Source organism: Zea mays, chromosome 5, assembly GCF_902167145.1.
Source record: "Zea mays cultivar B73 chromosome 5, Zm-B73-REFERENCE-NAM-5.0, whole genome shotgun sequence".
In the NCBI taxonomy this organism is placed as follows: domain Eukaryota; kingdom Viridiplantae; phylum Streptophyta; class Magnoliopsida; order Poales; family Poaceae; genus Zea; species Zea mays.
The window spans coordinates 59,861,743-59,882,778 of NC_050100.1; the positions used below are offsets into that span (position 1 = coordinate 59,861,743).

Here is a 21,036-nt window from a genome sequence, read left to right on the forward strand (position 1 = left end):
CTCCCAGGAGTAGAGATGGCAATGGGTACCCGAAACCCGAAACCCGATGGGTTTTTACCTCATTAGGGTACGGGTTTGGGTCAATTTTCATACCCATGGGTTTGTTAATGGGCATAAATCTATACCCAGCGGGTTTATGGGTACGGGTTTGTTCCTATAGTACCCAGACCCGTGAACCCGTGGGTTTTTTAAACCCGACCAAACCTAGTGCATATTGTCATTTTATTTTATAAACGAACAACAAACTTGTTATTCCTTATTTACTTCATAAATTTTATCAATTGGTGAATGTATCAGTAGTCGATGAGAGTGTTGCTTGCTTGCTATTATAGGTTTTACTAGCGTTATATATGTGGTGGATGGATAACTTAGTGCAAGGTCACTTAATTATACAACTTATTATTTGTATTTCATTTTCTCTACTAATAATTTTTATACCAAATCATGAACTCGTTGTTCATTACATAAATTTTGGATCATGATATCATTAATCATTACGATACTTATTGATTATGAGAAGAACAAGTATATTGGAGATGAAACCCGCGGGTAACCCATGGGTACCCGCAAACCCGATGGGTACGGGTTTGGGCAAAATCTCAAACCCGTCATGGGTATGGGTTTTTTAATGGGCATAGATATTGTTCACGGGTACGGGTTTGGGACGGCAAAACCCAGCGGGTTTGTACCCGTTGCCATCTCTACCCAGGAGCGAGATCCAGACGCCACCGGCGATCTTCCGCCGCCCCTACGCACGCGCGGACCGTCCGGCCGTCAGGCAGGAAAACCTAGCCTCGCGCCAGGCTGCGGACCATCCGCTTCTGTGCAGAGAGCACCACCGCTAATTCGTGTTGAGTGATTGACGCCCTAAAAAGGTGTCAACAGAGCCATCGCAACGCATGCTACCTAGTAGGTTTAAAACGTAACTTCTTTTCATCGTCTAAAAAAATCATTCTCTACTATACTACTTGGTCGCCGGTGGCGCTGTACAAAAGCGTCCGAGAAAAGCTGCAGAATTGTTTTTCTATTCTTTTACAACTTTAATATATTTAAACTCCATGAATAATCGATTCGATCAAATGATTACACCAAATTAAACATGCCTCCTCCGCCCAAGCATATACCCGTACGCACCTAATTAATCCGTATGCCGACCCTACTACCTACATCAACCTCCGGTCTCACCGCGGCGCGGCGTCGGCGGCACCGGCACCGGCGGCGAGGACTGCCTCGAGCGTGGTGACGACCCTGGCCATGGAGGGCCGGACCTTGGGGTTCTGGCTGAGGCAGTCGTACGCGAGGCGGGCCACGCGCTGCAGGCCCATCTCCGAGCAGACCTCGCCCATCCGCCGGTCCAGGATCCGCTCCAACTTTTTGGGCCGGATAAGGATGGGCCGCGCCCAGTCCACCAGGCTGCCGTCGCGGCCTCCCGCCCGGCTCGGCTCCAGCGCGCGCCGTCCCACCAGCATCTCCAGCAGCACCACGCCGAAGCCGTACACGTCGCTCATCACCGTCAGGTGCCCTGCATTGCATACTATCGTTGCAGCAGCGAGCGCCGGACGCCGGCAGGCAGTGATCTCATCTACGTCTGGGAAGAAGAAGGAGGTGGTGGAGGATCGGAGATACCTACCGGTGGCTATGTACTCCGGCGCGGCGTAGCCGTAGGTGCCCATGACCCTGGTGGACACGTGCGTCTCACCGCCCATCGGCCCTTCCTTGGCGAGCCCGAAGTCCGACAGCTTGGCGTTGAATTTCTGGCAGATCGAGAGAGGCACGGTGGTGAGTCTGGTGCTTTATAATTGGTGGTCACCGGCACCGGCAGGCCGGGGTGAATGTGAACTGACGATCGATCGTACGCCAACGCATGCAATAAAAACGAACAAACCGCGTCGAGCAAGATGTTGGAGCTCTTGAAGTCCCGGTAGATGATGGGGCGGTCGGGCCCGTGGAGGAAGGCGAGGCCCCTGGCGACGTCGAGCGCGATGGCCACCCGCGTCGTCCACGAGAGTCTGCAGGAGCGGCGGAACAGGTGGTGCTCCAGGCTGCCCTTGGCCATGAACTCGTACACCAGCAGCCGGTGGTCGTCCTCGCAGCAGTAGCCGATGAGCTCCACCAGGTTCGGGTGGCTGTACTGTCCGAGGTAGCTCACCTCCGTCTGCACGCACGCACAAGCACGTCCATGGACGTCACGTCGTCGGGTCGGGGGTGAGATTGGAGATGGATGGCCGGAACACATGCATGACGCTTGCACGCGCGCAGAGATGGATGGATCGGTGCCAGAGCCCTGACCATACCAGCCACTCCCTGTCACCCTGGAGTCCCTGCGGGTTGAGCACCTTGACGGCGACCGCGGTGGACGGGTAGCCCTTCCGCACGGAGCCGTCGATGACCCCTCTGTACACGACGCCGAAGCCGCCCTCGCCGACGATCTGCCCCGGGTTGAAGTTGCCGGTGGCCTTCCTGAGCTCGTGGTAGGTGAAGAGCTTGAGGCGGCCGTACGCCGACATGGTCCGGATCTCCTCTACGTCCTTGGGCACGGACAGCACCAGCGTCCCCTCCGACCCCACCTTCCTCAGCTTCTGAGGGGACGGGGCCGCCGACGCCGACGCCGACGCCGACGCCGGCCTCGGGAACGCATCTGCACGCGTGCGCCGCGCGCGATCGGGAACGCACAGATCACATACGTCGAGCATTTTACAGACGCCAGCTCCTTGAGGTCATGGTGCATACCTCGATGGCGGGAGGAAGGGCGCGGCTGGCGGGTGTCGCCGCAGCTAGGGATGATCCAGCGGTGCATTTTCTGGAGGAACGGTATGCGGCTGTTCATTCACCTCGAGCTGGTCGGTCGGTCGGTCGTTGTCCCTCGCTCTCGCTGGCCGGCGGGGGCGGCCGACGCGAGCGACGGCAGCCTCCGACCACGCGCGCGCGCACGCTGGGGAGAGACGGTACACGTTGTGCTCTCGGCCGGGTGGATGCCGATGGAGGAGGCACGACGGTGAGCTGCTGGGAGAGACGAATGAATAGGCAGGGGCCGGAGACGAGCTAGCGGCGGGAGCAATGGTCGGAGCATGGGCGCCCCGAGCTTTTGGGTGGCCAGCCCGCCGCCTCGCGCCTTTGCCTGCTTTGCCTTAATTTGGCATGCAACAGCTAAACAGACATGAGAGCCAAACGAAATCTTGGGCCAGGTACCAACCACCATCGTGCACGCATCGTAGTGTCGTTCAGTAGCGCGGACCCAGGATTTGGATAGCTGAGGATTAAAAAAAATTAGACATGTAATATTCTCTTCGTTTTTTTATTTATCGTTATTTAGTTTAAAAATAAACTAGCGGACGATAAATATTCGAGAATGGATGTACAATATATAATTCCAGAATTTCCATAATTCGGCACCTAAACAAAAAAATAATCAAAATATCTCACAATGCATTTGATATTTTGATTCATCAGATTAAGTTATAAATTGTATAGATCTGATTATTTGGACTTCAACCTGAGAAGTAGATTGTTTTTAGTACAAATTCCAAGGTAGTCGAAGGTCTATCCGGACTATTATCCCCTGGTGCCGTCGACACAAGAAACCACATTACCAGCCATGAATTTCACTTGAATAAATTTCTCTAACGGGGCGTTTGGATCCCTTCATTTTAGAGAAATTGGAATTCACTCAATAAAGTAACTTATTTAGTTTGGAATTTGACATTCCACCACTTTCTAGAGTTCAGATATAAGCCTATCTCAAATTCATGGGGTGGAGGGTGGGAAATGATTTTATGCATTACTAGAATTGGTTTCTAATCTATAACTTACATGACATTCTTCGTTTCACTCACCTATAGTAAAAATGTAGCACATAAATATCTCCGACATCTTGCTAATAATAGTATACAAATATATTTTGCATAAAACCAAATTAGCTTAATTAATATATGCCTAAATTACTATTATTAGAATGGAATTCAATTCCAGTGATCCAAACGGGGCGTAAGAGCAACTCCAACCATTAGCCTTATAATTACGCCCCTATATTTCAAATTAGCTACGCAGTCAACTTGTTTAGGGTCCAAATTAAAGGCCCGTTCCCAACCATGTTTAGCCTTAAACCTTCATTTCGTTGCAACTACCGCCGGGCCTTTTCTATTATTTTACATTTGCCGCCATCCATTGTGCTTGTCGTTCCCCCACCCCAGTCGCCCAATGGCCGGCATTTTCTAATCTTGTTGCTCTAGCGCCGCCACAAAAACAGCTCGATCGGAGATTCAGAGACCGTGACAAAGAAAGGATCAATCCAAACTTAGTACAGACATCAGTTTGTGTTGCCTCACTTTCTGCTGCTGAAGTATATGCAAATGGATGAAATGATTTTCTACTCTCAAGTTAGCTTGGTCTGTCCATGATCTGAACATTCTACTTTCTGTTGCCGAAGCATATGTATGGACTGAAGTTTTTAAAAATCGTGGAATTTTAAAAATTTGATCCATATTTCTTAATTCTGGATTTTTTAAACCACAAATAGATCGAACCAATTTCTAGTGGTATTGAATGGACCAGTATAGATTTTAGTGGCACTGGAGAGATTGACTTTAAATTGAACTAACGGCGTTAGCTCCAAACTAACGGTAATGTCATTAAAGGGATTAAAATTTAAATTTGATGATATTGAAGGGAATCTATAAATTCTGATGGCATTGAAGATATTCATATAAGTTTGGATGACATTGAAGAGATTTTCTCATGCAAATAAGTGGATGGCATGACAATTATTATCTGTCATTGTCACAGAAACAGCTTGTTCTTTCATCACAAGTGCTGAAGCAGGAAGATGGAGAGGGGACTGACGGGAGGATAGAGAGGGGCGGCTTCCTTCCAACACGAAAATGTTTAGATGAATTTTATTAAAATAAGGCTCCTGTTGAAGCTGTCTTTTTAATGTTTAGACCCTATATTTCAATTTGTTTATATGTTTAGAGCTCCTATTGAAGTTGCTCTAATAACGACAACGCTGAAACGTGATTCGGCAGAAGCACACAGCTGATCCTAAATATTTTAAATACTGCCGGGAAAACGCGCGAAACAAATATATATATATATATATATATATATATATATATATATATATATATATATATATATATATATATATATATATATATATATATATATATATTTTTGCCTCCTATCGTTCTCCATCTCCTCACTCCTCAACCCCAAAGAGGGACTCGTCACATTATATTGTGCAAACATGTCTGTGTCCGTTCTGATCAAAAGATACAAACAAAGACTGTCGTCGCCGGCAAATTCAAGCCAGAGCGGCAGGCTAACCAACCAGATGTGTTCCCAGCCAGGCCCTCGAACTGGCATGTCACCAGTCACCGCATCACATGCGTTTCCTTTCACCATATCCGGAGGTGCGCCAGCTCCGGAATCTGCGTGGCGGGTCCGTCGACGAGCGGGGGATGATCGTCTTGCGGCCAGAACCTTCCCGGGGACGGGTCCAGAGGATGCCCGGCGGCGGCGGCGGCGTTGGAGACGGCAACGGTGGCGAGGGGCGGCAGCAATGCACCGGCGTCCGCGTGAGATGTGGGCTGCTGGATGACGGCTGAACTCGAGCCCCACGAGCCGTCTGACAGAAGAGAGAGAGCACGCCCACCTTCTGGGCCTCCGTTGTTCGAGCTGGAAGCGGCCGCCCAAGCCTCCACGCCTGAAATTGTCACGGGTGTAAAATGCGCGTCAGGTGGCTTCCACATCGGAAATCATCTAAAATGCAGTGCTTACAGGAGAATAATCATTCGAGTAATACAACAATGCGAGAGACCATCTGTGCAGTTTCTCTTTTACGAACTGTAAGGGCTCAATATGGTTTAGTTTTTTTTTAAATGCTGACAGAGTTTCCTGTTTGATCTTTTCAGGTTCAGTAATAGATCTGTAGACAGGCGAAGTACCTTGGTTAAGGACCTTTGTGCTGGTTCCCTTGAACGCCATGAACCCATCGAGATCATGATGATGTCCGGTGTGAGCCGCAGCACTAGTTATCTGGAGGGCTGAGAAATGCAGTTCATCAGGGGATGCTGTTTTTGTTGGATGCACTGGCGGATGTTTCGTCTCCATGAATTTTAAGCCTCCCAAGTTATCCCATGAAGACCCTGCATTGCTCCTCACTTGGCCATAAAGTGGTTGACTAAAGAAAAGATTTGTCCGCTGCCTTGTATCTGCAAATGCAAATGACACCAGCATTAAGACTAAAGTGTTTCCATAACAACAACAAAAACAAAAACAAAAACAACAAAGTCTTTTAGTCCCAAGGAAATTGGTACTAGGCTACCCTCAATGTTTCCGCACAAGGAAAAAAGAAAGACATATGGTGAAAATAAATTTGGAAAGATCTGAACCGATATTTATTTATACTTCTGTTTGAAACAGGTATCATTATTTCATCCAAAAGCACAATAACTAAAGAATTTTCATTCAACCATCAATCTGGAAATATGGGCAGAACTGCTCAACAAGTTATAATAGCAGATTAGCCATTTGATACCTATATCATGTGCTCCTGTTTTTTTTTTTGCGGGAAATATAAAGTGCTCTTTTAACATATAAGATTCAGAACCAGGCCTCGCAGAAAAGTAAAGAGGTACTGAATGAGTAGCATGTAGTTCATTAGCTCAGAAGGTGTTTTTGGGAGTTCAGTACTACCATAAAACATTGTCGATGAATTGAATGAAATTGTGTCTGCCTGAGGTTTCCTCCTCCGTGCATTATGATGCATCAGACGCCTACGACAGCTTCGTTTGTTCTGATCAAACTCCGCTAAACCATGAAAACTACAAACAGAGAAGGATTAAAGAAAAGAGGGAAATGGAGCTTCATTATGTCAACAACAGATCAAAGTGTAAATGTTAGTTATAAGCTTGTGTACAATTTCTCCTTCTCAAGATGTTGCATCAACAGTTCAACACTCCACTTAGGCAGTCCTACACCATTACAGCTAGTGCCAGAAACAAAAGGAATTGCCAATTTTTCTTCACTATTCATTTCATGCTAGCGTTCCTGTGTACCTTAATTAGAAAAGATTAAATAACATAAATATCATGAGAGTCTGAGCCAAGCAAAATAATTGAGCATCATATAGACTAGCACAAGTCCACTTCGCTCTACAACTTGAGTGGCTGGTATTGCTTTCAGCTGGTCACATTTTCAAAGCTCCCTCCCTCATTAAAGATGCCAAAAAAAAGTAACTTGGCAAATACAAATATGAATATCGTAGAATGAAAGGAGAACTCAGTTTTAATGGAAGGAAATCTCACCGGCTACACTGTTGACAAAACCGACGCTCTAGACCAGCAACAACCACCTTGGTAGCTTTAGAATGGACTACACAGACCTTGTGCTTGCGATTGTAATCTTTAGCAGAAGACAGGTCAACTTTGCACCCTTCAACCTGACAGTACCAGTTCTTTGCATTCTGCTGAGACACCTTAGTCTTCTTGACCACGCTGGCTGCAGAAGTAACGTCTGAAGCTGCAGAAACCTTGGCATCCTGTCCTCCGCAGGCGTTTTCGAAGTAAGCCCTCTTCCCAAGTTTCAGGCTGATTAATGGCTCTCCTTGGTTGAAAGCTATCATTGACGATGGAGAATTCCCCGAGTCATCGACTCTGCCGTTCGTGCCCGTGTTCTTAACATGCCTCTCAACAGCGGCGAAGTTGAACTCTAAGCTGTTCCCTACTCCAGAGGGTGAATCAATGGACGCTGAAATAGAGCTCTTGGATGAACCATGCCCTAGCTCTGAGTTAGAAGTAAGAGTACCACCAGATGAATTAGCAGATCCGTGCCTTGTAACTGCATTTGAGACAGACGGTACTAGATGTTCCCAATCCCACACCATGGGGTCCTTCTGATTCCAGTTCATCCCAAAAGAACCCATTATCAGAACTGGAGATCTCAATCCTTCCAAGAAGAATTAGAAAACCTCAACTGCTTCCCCAACTTGTTTATGTGAAAGCTGGCAGCGCTGCAGGGAAGAGTAGAAAGAATAAATGTCAAAGACAAAGTACAGAACTGAAACAGATGAACCCAGATAGTCAACTTGCTTAAAACTTGCGATTCGCACAAGATATAACTATAAAAAAGACTGTGTCAATGAACCATGTGCAGCTCATTTCGTGAGAGAATCACAGCAAGAACAGAATGAACAGGTATTGGGACAATAGGACAGGGATAAAAGATCAGAGACCTGAAACCCCTTCTCTGACGAAACAGAAAGAACGCAGCCAGATCCGCCGCCTATATGTTCCTGGACCTCTTGTGCGCAATCAGCAACACCACACAAGCCTCGAACTCAAACTAACTCTGCGAGATGAACCAGGAACCGTGGCATGCCAATCGCCTGGCGACTAAAGGAGCTGCGGCGGCATTACCGTCGACTGAGCTCTCACCTGGGTCTTTGAAGTCCCTATCATGCATGCCTTCCCTATCCTCAGCCCCATCTAGGTTTGGCCCTATCCTATATGCCTATCCACCATCACAACCACCCACATCCAAGACCCTCTCTCATCTTTCGCAGCAATTACCTCAGCACTGCATTATTGGCGCTGCCCTACTGTTCCCACCAACACAAGAACCAATAGGCACCGAATCCAGTTTCTTTTGTGTGTATGGGGGTGGGGGCAAAGAGGATGCAAACCAAAATAAAAAAGGAATATTGTTTTATACAGAAAAGGAGGGGAAATGCTGGGTGTGGAATCAAGCATCTAACCTCCTTTGCTCGGAAGAATCTTTTTTTCGGTTAAAATTTCTACCTGGCAGACACACGGAAGGCCAAGAACCACGAGAGCTCTGCTAGAAAAGAGAAGGGAAGGGACCAAGAAAGCAAAAGCAAGAAGACAAAGAGGGCATGGCTCACAGAGATCCATCCAACAGACACACACACACGAGATGGCAACCTTTCTCCTACCTCTGTGTCCATGAACCCCACCTGACGCAGGAAGAGAGGGTGAGGCCCAGTGGATGGCTGCCTCAGCATACAGTGCACGCCACAGCGTCCAGGCGCCAGCATGCACATCAGCACATGCCCTAGCCCAACCCTGCGACTGCGACCCCAACAACCACCGCCTCAACCACTCCACTCCTCCTCAAGGGGGAAAAGAGAGATGGAAGAACTGGACACAGTGAGCACCCCCCAAGATGGCCGATCCCGTCTTCCCAATCGGAGCAAGTATCCGTCTGGGTGAGAGATCCATAAAAAGAAGGAAAGAATATTCTAATTTACTACTACAACTAGTAGTACAGAGAAAGCATACTACGAATTCCTAACCTGAATGCAGGGGGGTGTTGGTGCTACTGCTTGGAGTGGGAGATGCTTTGCTTGATTTTCTACCTAGGTTCTCCAGATTCCACAGTGCCACTCCCAAGTGCCGACAGCTGCTCGCTCGGCTCTCTCTCCGTGCTCCAGGAATCCAGGGTGATCTTTGCAGCTGCTGTTTGGAGTGATCATCGGTGTCATGGCCAATGTATAAAAGGGCCTGCTATTGGTGGTGGTGGTGGTGGGTAGAGGACAAAGCCACTACAGTTCTCATCAATCAGTGTGCACAACAGTAGGATCATGTGCACGATGGGTGGGGTGAATTGTTGTGAATGGGAAATCTGAAATCGCATGGCCAGCTGCAGCAGCCTTTCACAGTCACATCCCCTCCCTGGTCAGCGACTCCACTGTTGCATGTCGCCTCCTGCGATAGGGCGAAACAGAGATCGGCGCTCGGTGGGGGAGGAGAAAGAAAGAGAAATCGCGCCGGCAGGGCAGCTGGTTGGTTGGCCTGAAACAGGGTTTTTTTTCTTTTGGGAAACGGAAAGAACAAGTACCGATGCCACTCCATATTTGCTGTTGCTTTCTCTACCATGCAGAGATCTGGTCCCGCTCGGCCGCTCCTGTATTTTTCTACTGCAAGAGGAGCGAGCGAAGGACAGGCCAGTGCCCCAATTGCTGCTCTCGAACATGAGTTGGCACATGGAAAAGGATGAATCACTAGCTAAAATCACGTCACGGTAGCTCTTAGATTGTTTTTTTATAAAATACAAAGACTACGTTTTAATCATTGATATAATTAATAGACAATATATATATAAAGTTGTGAGATGGACTCTTCACGCAAGTACAGATCATTTAATCTCTATAGACCACTTAAAAATATTATCAATTAATGGTCTTGTACAATACCCTAAGAAACGAAAAGGATGTGGATCTGCTGCTACCACCGCTTATTGCTTGCAATATAAAACACAAGAATGATAACTAATTATAATAAGTAAACCGGTTTCTGAAGAACGCGTTCACTTGAACCCGGAATGGGGTGCTGCAATGCAAGCGACGCCAACGCCGACCCAGACAAAAGAGCAGGGCGGCCCCCGGTGTAAAAAAAGTGAGCCCTATAGCGTATAATATATAGTGATAAAAAATAATCAAAATTTAACTCTAATGTGTTTATCTCAATATTTAGAACAACAGTGAACATTAACGTTAAAATGTAAAGAATATATTACACATACTAATTTAACTTCTAGTAAGGAGGATCTTGCAACTGGTGTTCTTTAAAATAAAATATTCAATTATATTTTCATACCTAATCTTCTCAAGATTATCATTTTTATTCAGATGAAATCAGATCTAGCTTCCATCAAACGTCTATCAGAAGACTAGAAGAGCAGCGCGGCTGCGAAGGTCCTCGCTTACCTTACAAGTCGCCTCCCTCTTCTTCTACGGATTGCTTGTGTCCTCTCAGTATCCTACGCACGTAGCCGCACTGATGGCGGCAAGGGTAGAACGTTGGACTCATGACATCTCATATCTCTTTATTGGTTAGAAAATTAGGGTTCCTAAAAAAATTAGGGCCCTGCGCTGTCGTGCCACATGCACTGGGCAAACGACGGGCCTGCAAGAGGGAGGGATTGTCAAGGCAGGGCCCATGTAAACCCTCACGTTTATCCCCATCGTTTTGCATGAAGAAGAATCAAAACAAAGGTACGGTACAAGAGGACAGCTTAGTTGGTCACAGCTGTTCCCAAAAGTCGAAAACCCCGTCCTCTCGAGAAGCAACGCGGTGGAGAGAGGCTACCAAGGACCCCAAGGACCCCATGGCGAAGATTATTGCGGTTATGGAAAACGGCAAACTGGGCTTCGCTCTTATAAAAATCATGGTGTGCGCTTCGATCGTGTAAGGAAAATGGACCTTGGCCCATTTAACTAAATGATTTTGGTGTTTGATGATCAACATAATCTGTGGACTAAAGTGTTTGATAGTGTTTGTATTTATAGTTCACATGATGCTAAAAGGACTTGGACTAAGGCATTGAGGAAGAAACACCATAAAAGAAGACATTATGAAGACTATAAGTGAAGAACAACAAGTATCAATCAAAGTCCAAGACTTGAAGAAAGTGTAACCAGTCACGGATCGTCCGACTGAGAACAACGGATTGTCCAGTGGCACATCGGATTGTCCGGTGCCACATGCCGGACTGTCCGGTGGCACATCAGATTGTCCGGTGCCACATGCCGGACTGTCCGGTGCAAGGATGACGTGCGGCAATGGTCACCTGCAACGGTCATATCCAACGGCTAGTGGAGCACCGAACTGTCCTGTGTACCGCGGAGAGCAGCAGTTTTTCTCCAATGGCTAGTTTCGAGTTAGGGTCTCCATATATACTTCACTCAACCAACCATTTGAAGGTGTGGTAGCCCAAGAAACATACCAACACATGTTATAGACATTTCCAAGTGCTCATACACCCAAGTGCTTAATAGAATCACCCAGTGATTAGCATAGGTGCTTTGCGAAGTGCTTAGATTAGTTAGACCGCTTATGCGCTTGCTCTAGGTGATTCCTAGTTAGTCGAGTGAGTTTAGAAAAACCCACAAAACACCTCGGCTCTTGTGTGAGCCATTGTAATTGTATCGAGTGGGCGAGAGTCTTGTGAGACCGTGACAACCGAGTTTGTGCCACGACCGCCACCGTGTACCGGAGGGAACGAGGCCCACGACATTTCAGATGGAAGCTCGATAGTAGAGAAGACGGGGAGCCTCCAAGAGGAGCCAGAAGCAGAGTACCACTTGCGCGTGGAGAAGGCTCGTGGCTCTCTATGGAGTTACTCGGTCGTGGTGCTTAGCCCTTGTGTGGGTTACCCTTTGCGTAGGGGCACCAACAAGGATTAGTCGGGACCTTGCGTGGTTCTGGGTACCTCGATAAAAATACCGACGTCATCCACGAGAGTTTGCTTTCTCTACTAGCTCTTTAATCTTCCGGATTTACTCGTTCCACTTAAGTTGCAATCTTTACTATTCTTAGTGTAGAATATATATGATTGGAACTTAGGTTGCATAACTCCTTTTGCGGTAAATATAGCAACACATAGACTAAACCTAGTATACACATTCTAGATTGTTTATTTACATAGGTTTTGTTCTAGGGATTTATTTGTGGCCTAGTTTAGATATAGTTTTTAGAAGTCCTAATCCATCCCCCTCTTAGGCTTCACTGTTTCCTACAAGTGGTATCAAACTGGTTTGGCTCATTTGAAACGTTTTAGCTTCACCGCTAATAGAGCCGACACTTTTTAGAGAAAGGGGATCGATACCCATAGGCCTCACTTCGACGACACTAATTTCCCATATTATAGTGCTATAATGGCTTGTTACCTAGAAGAAGTTGATCTAGGTGTTTGGAGAGTCACTCACGACGAGATGAAACCACCTAATAATCCTGAGAAGCTCACCACGAGTGACAAAAAAGAAATTTATTTAAACGCTAGAGCCAAAAATTGCTTGTATGGATATCTTAGCATGAAAATTTTTAGTTAAGTATTTACCTTGAAAACTGCTAATGAGATTTGGCTAAAATTGCATGAGCTCCATGACGACACATCTAATGTCTATGAGCAAAAACATTGCCAAGTCTTAAATGAGTAAAATTCTTTTGCTATGAAAGAAAATGAGCTTGTTAGAGATATGTATTCTTGCTTAAATCTCATGACTAATGAGCTCAACTCTATTAGAATTAATAAGCTAGGTGATGCAGACATTGTGAGGAAGATCATCTCCCTTCTACCACAACAAAGATATGGGAGCTCATCACCATCCTTCACAATCTTGAGGACTTGAGCCAAATGACTCTGACGAATGTGATTGGAAAGATTGTGACATTTGAGGTATCATGGAAAATGGGTCAAGAAGAGGAGCTAAATTATTCAAAGACATATGCTTTTGCATGTGATGGGCACAAAAGGATGAAAGGCAAGAAGAAGGCTCTAAGCTCAAGTTCCTCCAATGAAGAAGAGGAAGAAGATGATGAAAATAATGATGAAGAAAATGATCAAGACTCAACATCATCCTCTGAGGACGAAGAAACAGTTTGACGCATCAGAAAGGTAATGGGGATGATTCGTAAGATTAATCTAATGGTTGTGCCTCTGTAGGTCGAGGGTCTTCTCTTTAACATTGACAGGAAAAGCAAAAAAGTGAGGATGCTTCGCATGTGGGGAGAACGGTCACTTAAGGGACATCTGTCCAAATATGGCTAAACCCAAAAAGAGGAGCAAAGGCAAGTCACTCACAAGTGTCAAGACCTAGGATGATTCTTCAAGCGAAGATGATCCTCCAAGGACTCACAACCAATGCTCTTCATCACACTCTTCACATTTATCTCACAAATGCCTTGTGGCAAGAGGTAAAACAAGTATCTGAAAGGGGAATGTGCCCTTGGGCCATTTCTAAGTATTTTGGTGTTTGAGTGCCAACACAAGTGCTTCTGTGTTAAACTGTGAAAAGGGGTGGACAAAGTGCACTTCATGTCAAAAGGTATGTTTCTAGACTTAGTACATTATTTTATGGACTAATGTATTGTGTCTAAGTGCTGGAAATAGGAAAAATCGAATTGGAAATGAGATGGCTTTGTTCAGCCAAAGTCTGCTCAGTCTGGGAGCACCGGACTGTCCGGTGGTGCACCGGACAGTGTCCGGTGCGCCAGGCTGGCTCGAGCGAACTGGCCGCTCTCGGGAATTCACCGGCGACGTACGGTTATAATTCACCGGACTTTCCGGTGTGCACCGGACTGTCCGGTGTGCACCGGACTGTCCGGTGAGCCAACGGTCGGCCGCGCGATCTGCGCGGGACACGTGGCTGAGCCAACGACTAGAAGGGGGCACCGGACTGTCCGGTGTGCACCGGACATGTCCGGTGTGCACCGGACATGTCCGGTGCGCCAATGGCTCTCTGGCTGCCAACGGTCGACTTCGCCGTAGAAGGAAAGAAATCGGGCACCGGACACTGTCCGGTGTGCACCGGACTATCCGGTGCGCCAGACGACAGAAGGCAAGAATTGCGTTCCCAGATTGCTCTCAACGACTCCTAGCTGCCTTGGGGCTATAAAAGGGACCCCTAGGCGCATGAAGGAGTACAACAAGAATTCCTTGAGCACTCTTGATCACTCACACTCCATTCCTACGCACTTGTTCGACATTCTAGTGATTTGAGCTCCGTTCTAGTGTGCTAGTCTCTTGAGCTCAAGTCTGGGTCTTGTGTGTGCGTATTTGCTGTGATCTTTGTGTCTTGTGTGAGTTGCTAATCCCTCGCTTGCTCCGTGCTTCTTTGTGAACTTCAAGTGTAAGGGCGAGAGGCTCCAAGTTGTGGAGATTCCTCGCAAACGGGATTAAGAAAAGCAAAGCAAAACACTGTGGTATTCAAGTGGGTCTTTGGACCGCTTGAGAGGGGTTGATTGCAATCCTCGTCCGTTGGGACGCCACAACGTGGAGTAGGCAAGCGTTAGTCTTGGCCGAACCACGGGATAACCACCGTGCCATCTCTGTGATTGATATCTTTGTGGTCATTGTGTTTTGTTGAGACTCCTCTCTGGCCACTTGGTGATTATTGTGCTAACACTTAACCAAGTTTTATGGCTTAAGTTTTAAGTTTTACAGGATCACCTATTCACCCCCCCCCCTCTAGGTGCTCTCAATTGGTATCAAAGTCGTTCTCTTCAAGAAGGGACTAATCGCCCGAAGAGATGGATCCTTAGGGAAAGGGGATGGTGGTCAACAACAACGAGAAGGAGTCTATCTTCAACGAGCCGAAGGATGACAAGCCTACCGACTCGGGCTCGGGCCACAAGCGCAAAGACGGGAAGAAGAAGAAGACAAGGCGCATCAAGGAGATCGTCTACTACGATAGCGACGAATCTTCCTCTTCCCAAAAGGACAACGACGACTACGAGAAAAAGAAAACGGTCAATTCAAACTTTTCTTTTGATTACTCTCGTATTCCTCAAAGTACAAATGCTCATTTATTATCTATTCCACTTGGTAAACCTCCTCATTTTGATGGAGAGGACTACGGATTTTGGAGTCACAAAATGCGTAGTCACTTGTTCTCTCTCCATCCTAGTATATGGGAGATTGTAGAGAGTGGAATGCACTTTGATAGTACGAATAGTCCCATGTTCATTAATGAGCAAATTCATAAAAATGCACAAGCTACTACTGTTCTTCTAGCTTCATTGTGCAGGGATGAATACCACAAAGTGAGCGGCTTGGATAACGCCAAGCAAATTTGGGACACCCTCAAGATCTCTCATGAAGGGAATGACGTCACAATGCTCACCAAGATGGAGTTGGTGGAGGGTGAACTCGGGAGATTCGCTATGATAAGGGGAGAAGAGCCAACCCAAACGTACAACCGGCTCAAGACCCTTGTCAACAAGATAAGAAGCTATGGAAGCACACGATGGACGGACCACGACGTCGTCCGCCTAATGCTAAGGTCTTTTATTGTCCTTGATCCTCATCTTGTAAACAATATTCGTGAGAATCCTAGGTACACCAAGATGACGCCCGAGGAGATACTTGGAAAGTTCGTGAGCGGGCGAATGATGATCAAGGAAGCAAGATACGTGGACGACACATTGAATGGTCCAATCAATGAGCCTCAACCTCTTGCTCTCAAGGCAACAAGAAGCAAGGAGACGCTACCTAGCAAGGTAGCACAAATTGAGGCGGCCAGACTTAATGATGAAGAGATGGCTCTCATCATCAAGAGATTCAATACGGCGCTAAAAGGTCGCAAGGAGCAGCCAAGCAAGACCAAGACAAAGGGGAAGCGCTCATGCTTCAAATGTGGTAAGCTTGGTCATTTTATTGCTAACTGTCCCGACAATGATAGTGATCAGGATCAAGGGAACACGAGGGAGAAGAAGAAGAACTATAAGAAGGCAAAGGGCGAGGCGCATCTAGGCAAGGAGTGGGATTCGGATTGCTCCTCTTCCAACTCCGACAATGAAGGACTCGCCGCCACCGCCTTCAACAAGTCATCCCTCTTCCCCAACGAGCGTCATACATGCCTTATGGCAAGGGAGAAGAAGGTATGTACTCGAAACTCCACTTATGCTTCTTCAAGTGAGGACGAATCTAGTGATGAGGATGAAATAGATTATTCATGTTTATTTAAGGGCCTAGATAGAACCAAGGTAGATAAAATTAATGAATTGATTGATGCCTTGAATGATAAGAATATGCTTTTAGAAAAGCAAGAGGATTTGTTGTATGAAGAACATGACAAATTTGTAGAAGCACAAAAATCTCATGCTCTAGAAGTTAAAAGAAATGAAATGCTTTCTTGTGAATTATCTTCTTGCCATGAGACAATTTCTAACTTAAGGAGCATTAATGATGATTTGAATGCTAAGTTAGAAATAGCTAGTAAATCAACATCTTGTGTAGAAATTGTTGCAACTTGTAATAGGTGTAAAGATTTTGACATTGATGCTTGTAGTGAACACCTAGTTTCAATTTCCAAACTTAATGATGAATTGACTAGTCTTAATGCTCAACTTAAGACTAGCAAGAGTGAATTTGATAAGCTAAAATTTGCGAGGGATGCCTACACGATTGGTAGACACCCCTCAATTAAGGATGGACTTGGCTTCAAGAGGGAAGCCAAGAACTTAACAAGCCATAAGGCTCCCATCCCCGCCAAGGAGAAAGGGAAGGCTCCTATGGCAAGTAGTACTAAAAAGAACCATGCTTTTATGTATCATAATAGGAGACATGCTAGAAATGACTATAGAAGTTATGATTCACATGCTTATGATTCACATGCTATGTTTGCCTCTAGTTCTTCTTATATGCATGATAGAGATATATCTGGGAGATATGTTCATCATGTGCCTAGAAAGAATACTGTTCATGTTTCTAGGAAAGTTATGGATGGTCCTTCTACAATATATCATGCTTTAAATGCTTCCTTTGCTATTTGTAGAAAGGATAGGAAAATAGTTGCTAGGAAATTAGGGGCAAAATGCAAGGGTGATAAAACTTGCATTTGGGTCCCTAAGACAATTGTGACTAACCTTGTAGGACCCAACAAGAGTTGGGTACCTAAGTCCCAAGCCTAAATTTGCCTTGCAGGTTTATGCATCCGGGGGTTCAAGCTGGATTATCGACAGCGGATGCACAAACCATATGACAGGGGAGAAGAAGATGTTCACCTCCTACGTCAAAAACAAGGATTCCCAAGAATCAATCATATTTGGTGATGGGAACCAAGGCAAGGTGAAAGGCTTAGGCAAGATTGCAATTTCAAATGAGCATTCTATCTCTAATGTGTTTTTAGTTGAGTCCCTTGGATATAATTTACTATCTGTTAGTCAATTATGTAATATGGGATATAATTGTCTATTTACTAATGTAGATGTGTCTGTCTTTAGAAGAAGTGATGGTTCATTAGCTTTTAAGGGTGTATTAGACGACAAACTTTATTTAGTTGATTTTGCAAAAGAGGAGGCCGGTCTAGATGCATGCTTAATAGCTAAGACTAGCATGGGCTGGCTGTGGCATCGCCGCTTAGCACATGTAGGGATGAAGAACCTTCACAAGCTTCTAAAGGGAGAACACGTGATAGATTTGACTAACGTGCAATTCGAAAAAGATAGACCTTGTGCAGCTTGTCAAGCAGGTAAACAAGTGGGAGGAGCGCATCACAGCAAGAATGTGATGACCACATCAAGACCCCTGGAGCTGCTACATATGGACCTCTTCGGACCCGTCGCCTATCTAAGCATAGGAGGAAGTAAGTATGGTCTAGTTATTGTTGATGACTTTTCCCGCTTCACTTGGGTATTCTTTTTGCAGGATAAGTCTGAAACCCAAGGGACCCTCAAGCGCTTCCTAAGGAGAGCTCAAAATGAGTTTGAGCTCAAAGTGAAGAAGATAAGAAGCGACAACGGGTCCGAATTCAAGAACCTTCAAGTGGAGGAGTTTCTTGAGGAGGAAGGGATCAAGCACGAGTTCTCCGCTCCCTATACACCACAACAAAATGGTGTGGTAGAGAGGAAGAACAGGACGCTCATCGATATGGCGAGGACGATGCTTGGAGAGTTCAAGACCCCCGAGTGCTTTTGGTCGGAAGCCGTGAACATGGCTTGCCACGCCATCAACAGGGTATACCTTCATCGTCTCCTCAAGAAGACGTCATATGAGCTTCTAACCGGTAACAAACCCAATGTATCTTACTTTCGTGTATTTGGAAGCAAATGCTACATTCTAGTAAAGAAGGGTAGAAATTCTAAGTTTGCTCCCAAAGCTGTAGAAGGGTTTCTGTTAGGTTATGACTCAAATACAAAGGCGTATAGAGTCTTCAACAAATCATCGGGTTTGGTTGAAGTCTCTAGCGACGTTGTATTTGATGAAACTAATGGCTCTCCAAGAGAGCAAGTTGTCGATCTTGATGATGTAGATGAAGAAGACGTTCCAACGGCCGCAATACGCACCATGGCGATTGGAGATGTGCGGCCACAGGAACAACATGAGCAAGATCAACCTTCCTCCTCAACTATGGTGCATCCCCCAACTCAAGACGATGAACAGGTTCATCAAAAGGAGGCATGTGATCAAGGGGGAGCACAAGATGATCATGTGATGGAGGAAGAAGTGCAACTGGCACCTCCAACCCAAGTTCGAGCGATGATTCAAAGGGATCATCCCGTCGACCAAATTCTGGGTGACATAAGCAAAGGAGTAACTACTCGGTCTCGATTAGTTAATTTTTGTGAGCATTACTCCTTTGTCTCTTCTATTGAGCCTTTCAGGGTAGAGGAGGCCTTGCTAGATCCGGACTGGGTGTTGGCCATGCAAGAGGAGCTCAACAACTTCAAGAGGAATGAAGTTTGGACACTGGTGCCTCGTCCTAAGCAAAATGTTGTGGGAACCAAGTGGGTGTTTCGCAACAAACAAGATGAGCACGGAGTAGTGACGAGGAACAAGGCTCGACTTGTGGCAAAAGGTTATGCCCAAGTCGCAGGTTTGGACTTTGAGGAGACTTTTGCTCCTGTGGCTAGGCTAGAGTCCATTCACATTTTACTAGCATATGCCGCTCACCATTCTTTCAGGTTGTTCCAAATGGATGTGAAGAGCGCTTTCCTCAACGGGCCAATCAAGGAGGAGGTGTACGTGGAGCAACCCCCTGGCTTCGAGGATGAACGGTACCCCGACCACGTGTGTAAGCTCTCCAAGGCGCTCTATGGACTTAAGCAAGCCCCAAGAGCATGGTATGAATGCCTTAGAGACTTTTTAATTGCTAATGCTTTCAAGGTTGGGAAAGCCGATCCAACTCTTTTTACCAAGACATGTGATGGTGATTTGTTTGTGTGCCAAATTTATGTCGATGACATAATATTTGGTTCTACTAACCAAAAGTCTTATGAAGAGTTTAGCAGGGTGATGACGCAGAAATTCGAGATGTCGATGATGGGCGAGTTGAAATACTTCCTTGGGTTCCAAGTGAAGCAACTCAAGGACGACACCTTCATCTCCCAAACGAAGTACACGCAAGACTTGCTAAAGCGGTTTGGGATGAAGGACGCCAAGCCCGCAAAGACTCCGATGGGAACCGACGGACACACCGACCTCAACAAAGGAGGTAAGTCCGTTGATCAAAAAGCGTATCGGTCGATGATAGGGTCTTTACTTTATTTATGTGCTAGTAGACCGGATATTATGCTTAGCGTATGCATGTGTGCTAGATTTCAATTCGATCCTAAGGAGTGTCACTTAGTGGCAGTGAAGCGAATACTTAGATATTTAGTCGCTACGCCTTGCTTCGGGATCTGGTATCCTAAGGGGTCTAACTTTGACTTAATTGGATACTCAGATTCCGACTATGCTGGATGTAAGGTCGATAGGAAGAGTACATCAGGGACGTGCCAATTCTTAGGAAGGTCTCTAGTGTCGTGGAACTCTAAGAAACAAACTTCCGTTGCCCTATCCACCGCTGAGGCCGAGTACGTTGCCGCAGGACAGTGTTGCGCGCAACTACTTTGGATGAGGCAAACCCTCAGGGACTTTGGCTACAATCTGAGCAAAGTCCCACTCCTATGTGATAATGAGAGTGCCATCCGCATGGCGGAAAATCCTGTTGAGCACAGCCGCACAAAGCACATAGACATCCGGCATCACTTTTTGAGAGACCACCAGCAAAAGGGAGATATCGAAGTGTTTCATGTTAGCACCGAGAACCAGCTAGCCGATATCTTTACCAAGCCTCTAGATGAGAAGACCTTTTGTAGGCTGCGTAGTGAGCTAAATGTCTTAGATTCGCGGAACATGGATTGAATTGTAGCATACATGTGTTTATGCCCTTGATCATGTTCATTCTGCATTTTGCTGCTTATTGTGGTGCTCAAGTTGTACAAGCACTCCCTGGACCTCACAAGTCCTTATGCATGTGATGCACATATTTAGGGGGAGGTGTGTTGCAACTTGACCCTTTTAGACTAACCATGTGCGTGAGTTTGCTTGATTTAGTCTCGAAGGTGAATTGAAAGGGAAAAGGTGGACTTGGACCATGCAAGACTTCCACTGCACTCCGATGAAAAGAGTAACTTTTCCATGTTCATCTTTATACTCTTATTGCCTATTTGCTCTTCGTTAAAGATTTTGGTGAGGCAATGGGGTTCAAGGGCCAAGATTAATCCTGTTTTGGTGCTTGATGCCAAAGGGGGAGAA

General features: G+C 46.1%; 2 protein-coding genes across 7 annotated transcripts; both read right to left on the reverse strand.

Moving 5' to 3' along the window:
- Positions 1-1,024: 1,024 nt before the first annotated feature.
- On the reverse strand, positions 1,025-3,111 carry LOC100191226 (putative protein kinase superfamily protein). 2 transcript variants are annotated; one of them, NM_001136660.1, is made up of 5 exons: positions 2,731-3,006; positions 2,295-2,638; positions 1,886-2,155; positions 1,631-1,754; positions 1,025-1,522 (listed from the first exon to the last, which is right to left on the reverse strand). In NM_001136660.1, the coding sequence occupies exons 1-5, from the start codon at positions 2,825-2,827 to the stop codon at positions 1,182-1,184; spliced, it is 1,176 nt and encodes a 391-aa protein (NP_001130132.1). In that variant the 5' UTR covers positions 2,828-3,006; the 3' UTR covers positions 1,025-1,181. The 2 variants fall into 2 exon arrangements, with proteins under 2 accessions (NP_001130132.1, NP_001146000.1); NM_001152528.1 differs by having other exon boundaries at positions 1,035-3,111.
- Positions 3,112-5,194: 2,083 nt separating this feature from the next.
- Positions 5,195-9,966, reverse strand: sbp25 (SBP-transcription factor 25). 5 transcript variants are annotated; one of them, XM_008645495.3, is made up of 5 exons: positions 9,311-9,966; positions 7,305-8,008; positions 6,694-6,821; positions 5,943-6,209; positions 5,195-5,701 (listed from the first exon to the last, which is right to left on the reverse strand). In XM_008645495.3, the coding sequence occupies exons 2-5, from the start codon at positions 7,919-7,921 to the stop codon at positions 5,394-5,396; spliced, it is 1,320 nt and encodes a 439-aa protein (XP_008643717.1). In that variant the 5' UTR covers positions 7,922-8,008; positions 9,311-9,966; the 3' UTR covers positions 5,195-5,393. The 5 variants fall into 5 exon arrangements, with proteins under 5 accessions (XP_008643717.1, XP_008643719.1, XP_008643720.1 ...); XM_008645497.4 differs by lacking the exon at positions 9,311-9,966 and adding an exon at positions 8,951-9,214; XM_008645498.3 differs by lacking the exon at positions 9,311-9,966 and adding an exon at positions 8,796-8,911.
- Positions 9,967-21,036: the final 11,070 nt, after the last annotated feature.

Excerpts from the sequence above, each read along its gene's own strand:
- sbp25 (XM_008645495.3), bottom strand. The coding sequence starts at position 7,921 with ATGGGTTCTTTTGGGATGAACTGGAATCAGAAGGACCCCATGGTGTGG. Across the intron at positions 6,822-7,304 it reads TTTTGTCAACAGTGTAGCCG|TTTTCATGGTTTAGCGGAGT; the intron begins GTGAGATTTCCT and ends CTCTGTTTGTAG. Across the intron at positions 5,702-5,942 it reads CACAAAGGTCCTTAACCAAG|GCGTGGAGGCTTGGGCGGCC; the intron begins GTACTTCGCCTG and ends TGACAATTTCAG.
- LOC100191226 (NM_001136660.1), bottom strand. The coding sequence starts at position 2,827 with ATGAACAGCCGCATACCGTTCCTCCAGAAAATGCACCGCTGGATCATC. Across the intron at positions 2,639-2,730 it reads CCCTTCCTCCCGCCATCGAG|ATGCGTTCCCGAGGCCGGCG; the intron begins GTATGCACCATG and ends GCACGCGTGCAG. Across the intron at positions 2,156-2,294 it reads AGGGTGACAGGGAGTGGCTG|ACGGAGGTGAGCTACCTCGG; the intron begins GTATGGTCAGGG and ends GCGTGCGTGCAG.